The 3,758-nt window shown below is 34.8% G+C and overlaps 1 protein-coding gene across 3 annotated transcripts in view; it reads right to left on the reverse strand.

Annotated features, from left to right (window-relative positions):
* The window catches only part of USP1 (ubiquitin specific peptidase 1), a 14,958-nt gene that overhangs the window by 4,688 nt on the left and 6,512 nt on the right, over nt 1-3,758 (reverse strand). For all 3 annotated transcript variants that reach the window (XM_017541588.2, XM_017541587.2, XM_017541586.2), the window contains exons 5-6: nt 3,436-3,596; nt 1,295-1,980 (exon numbers count right to left, since the gene is read on the reverse strand). In XM_017541588.2, the coding sequence (XP_017397077.1) occupies nt 1,295-1,980; nt 3,436-3,596 (847 nt within the window). The remainder of the gene's footprint in view (nt 1-1,294; nt 1,981-3,435; nt 3,597-3,758) is intronic.

Below are 3,758 nucleotides of genomic sequence, written 5' to 3' on the forward strand. Positions count from 1 at the left end.
TATTGTCACTCCTTTCCTAAAGACACCTCCCCACAGAATAAACCCAGAATAAGGATGACATTTTCAGTAAAACTATTCATATTAATATTATATATTTTCCCTGAGATCTGTAGATCTGGACAAAACTAGGTAAAAATTTAGTTCAAATTTGACGTTAAGTTACAGTTACATACCACCTAACGTTTCAATTAACAATGGACTGCGTATGACAGTAGTCCCATACCTATGTTTACATATTTATACTTAGATGTTTTGGATACACAAATATTATTGTGCTATAGTTGCCTACAGTATTCAGTATAACTACATGCTGTACAGGTTTGTTCCTAAGAGCAATAGGCCATTCAAAGTTTGCCTGCAGCCCATAACAAATTCATAAACTTTCTTAAAACAATATGAGACTTTTTGTGATTTTTTTTTTTTTTTTTTTGCTCATCAGCTACCATTAGTGTATTTTGTGTGTGGCCCAAGACACTTCTTCCAATGTGGCCCAAGGAAGCCAAAAGATTAGACACCCCTGGTCTATACCACATAGGCTAGTTGTGTAGTATGCGCTACCATCTAGTTGTATGAGTACACTGTGGTATTCGCACAATGAAACAGCACATTTCTCAAGACATATCCCTGTTGTTAAGCAACACATGACTGTACTTAGTCCCTACTTTAAAAATTTCACTAAATGCAATGTCCTTCATGACTTTATATCAAACACTGCATAAAGGGAAATGTACTCCTAAATGTACATTAAAATATACTGAACTTCCCTACTTTTTTATTTTGAGACAGAGTCTTGCTCTGTCACCGAGGCTACAGTGCAGTGGCGCATCTCGACTCACTGCAACCTCCGCCTCATTCTCCTGCCTCGGCCTCCTGAGTAGCTGAGACTACAGGCATGCGCCATGCCTGGCTAATTTTTGTATTTTTAGTAGAGATGGGGTTTCACCATGTTGATCAGGCTAGTCTTGAACTCCTGACCTCAGGTGATCCAACTGCCTCAGCCTCCCAAAGTGCTGGGATTACAGGTGCAAGCTACCATGGCCCAGCTGAACTTCCCTACTTTATAACTGTAAGTTAAAATTACTTTAATGACATTACATATATATAAATATATACACACACACACTAATTTAAGCATAGCACTTAAAACACCATAGTTCACATTTAGTGTTACATTTCCTTCTCTTGAAACAATTTTATGCATAGAGATTATATTATACATGTATTTAAGAAGAGAAAATTCTAATTCTGTAGCTGTTAATGCTCCTACCTATCAAAGTCTAAGAATCATACTAACCTTTGTTTATGGGTTTAACTTCATTAACATTTACAGGTATAACAGTATTTCCTGGAGATTCAAGTCCATTAGTTGTGTTATCACTTTCACACTTCCCCAAGTCCTCTTCGGGATCATATTCATTTTCTTTAGATTGTCCTTTAGCTCCTTGGTTTGTTGTTATTTTCCCCAGACTACAGAATTTAGAAAGAATGCTGGGTTGCTTATTTGCAGACTTTAACCAATTTATTTTAACTCTTGATTTCTTTTGTGAAGCTCTTGCACTCTCATTTTCAGAAATATACTTGGGAATTATTTTAGGAGGAACTTCTAATGTATCACTTGTAGCTTTTCTTTTTGATCTAGTTTGTCTCTGGTTCTCTTCCAATGACTGGTGTTCCTTGGATACTTTAACTTTTTTCTTCATGTTACCAAATTCAGTGTCGCTTTTTCTTTTCCCATTTCCTTTTGGGAGTTTTTCTTTAAAGTCTTCAGAATGCCTCATGCTGTCCATCTCCATGCTGTTAATACCACTCATTTCCTCTTTCTGATGAGGTATTTCTTCTACCTTAGTAGAGAATTCTGCCACATTTTTTACTTCTTCTTTTTTTAGGAGTTGGCATGTTTCTTGAATGTTTCCCAAAATACACTGTAATACTTCCTGTGCATCATGCTGTAGATATCCTTCATACATAGGGTTGAGTTCCCTATAAATAAAAATTTCCATTTCATCTATTCTAGTTTTAAAGATAGAGTACATAAAACTATTTCTACATAGAAATGAATTCATGTAAGGAATATTGTAAATTATTTAATTTTTAAATCTCAAGACATTTATTCAGCACTAATTTGAAATTTCTTACCTGAAACTAAGAGTAAATTTTATCTGTTTTTCATTATAATACTTTGAACCTCTAAAAATGTACATATCTTTTATAATATATTTAATATGCTTGATCCTCTTCTAAACATATTAATAACTAATACTTAGTGCTTACCATATACAAGGTCTTAGTCAAAATGTTTTATCTCCTACATATACATTATCTTCATAATAACAATAGTACCCTATAAGGGACTATTACCGCCACTACTGACAGATAGATACAGGCACTGAGGCACACAGCGGTTAAATAACTTGCCCAAGGTCACAGAACTAGTTAGGATGAAAAGCCAGTATTCAAACCCCACTCTTGGTCACCATGCTACAATACTTTTTTGTATTTTTGGAGACAGGAGACTTGCTCTGTCTCCCAGGCTGGACTGTAGTGTTACAATCTCGCTCACCACAACTTCCACCTCCCAGGTTCAAGCAATTCTCCTGCCTCAGCCTCCCAAGAAGCTGGGACTATAGGTGTGAACCACCACGCCCAGCTAATATTTCTATTTTCAGTAGAGGGGGTTTTCACCATGTTGGCTAGACTGGTCTCAAACTCTTGACCCACCTACTTCAGCCTCCCAAAGTCCTGGGATTACAAGTGTGAGCCACTGTGCCCAGCCTACAATACCTCTTAACTAAGTTGTAGCAATATACTGCACCTAGTTCTATTTCTAAACTAAATGCTTAAGTGATTGTTTTAAAGACTTGCCCTATTAGTATAACTTTATTTGAATAAGGTTATTTTATATATATAAAGTTTCATTTTTAAGAAAATAACAAAAAGTAATCTAATCTAGTTAACCAATAGTTCTCCTCTAATCACATGTAACAAAATACATTATTTGGAACTTACAGTCCTTACACATATTTTGAATATAGTTCTACAATTCCTAATCTGAGGACCATGCATTTAGAAATTCAGACATTTTCAGATTCAAAGATAATACAACATATAAAATATTTATCACCGACATAATATGGTAGTACTCTATAATTAAACACAATCCTACTTCTATAGAAGGATGTATGAATATTCACATTAGAGATAAACATGAATAATGACTATAAAAAGCCTCATATAATATATTCAGATCTAACGAATTTAGCACCAAATTTATGAAAAAAAATTCCAGTATTCAGAGCCTCTGGGATATAAAGGACTGTGGACCTAGAGTTTCTTACTTTCCTTGCCCTTTATTTCTGTTTGTTCACATATCATTCTCCTCCAAGGATATAAACAAGTAGCTAAATGGAAACCCTAAAATTATATCATAGGCTATACCTGAGTGTGTTAAGCAGTCGCCTTGGCTGAGTGGCAAGTTCATCAGTGTATTTCTCTGGATTTAAGAGGAAACTAGCCTGGAGCTGTTCAACCGAAATGATTAAGGACTGTAAACTGCATATCAATTCATAACTTGCCAAAGAATCTTCTTTGCAATTTCCCTGTCAAGAAAGAAACACACAAACCAGTAATTTTGTTTGTGAACAAATTAAGTGCCTTCTTCCTTTGTCTTTGTCTCACTTTACTAGCTTTTCTAAGTTGCATTATAACACTAATTTTATGGGATATACAAATCAACCTTATTTTTTTTTTTTTTTTTTTTT

This window comes from Cebus imitator, unplaced genomic scaffold, assembly GCF_001604975.1.
Source record: "Cebus imitator isolate Cc_AM_T3 unplaced genomic scaffold, Cebus_imitator-1.0 Scaffold135, whole genome shotgun sequence".
In the NCBI taxonomy this organism is placed as follows: domain Eukaryota; kingdom Metazoa; phylum Chordata; class Mammalia; order Primates; family Cebidae; genus Cebus; species Cebus imitator.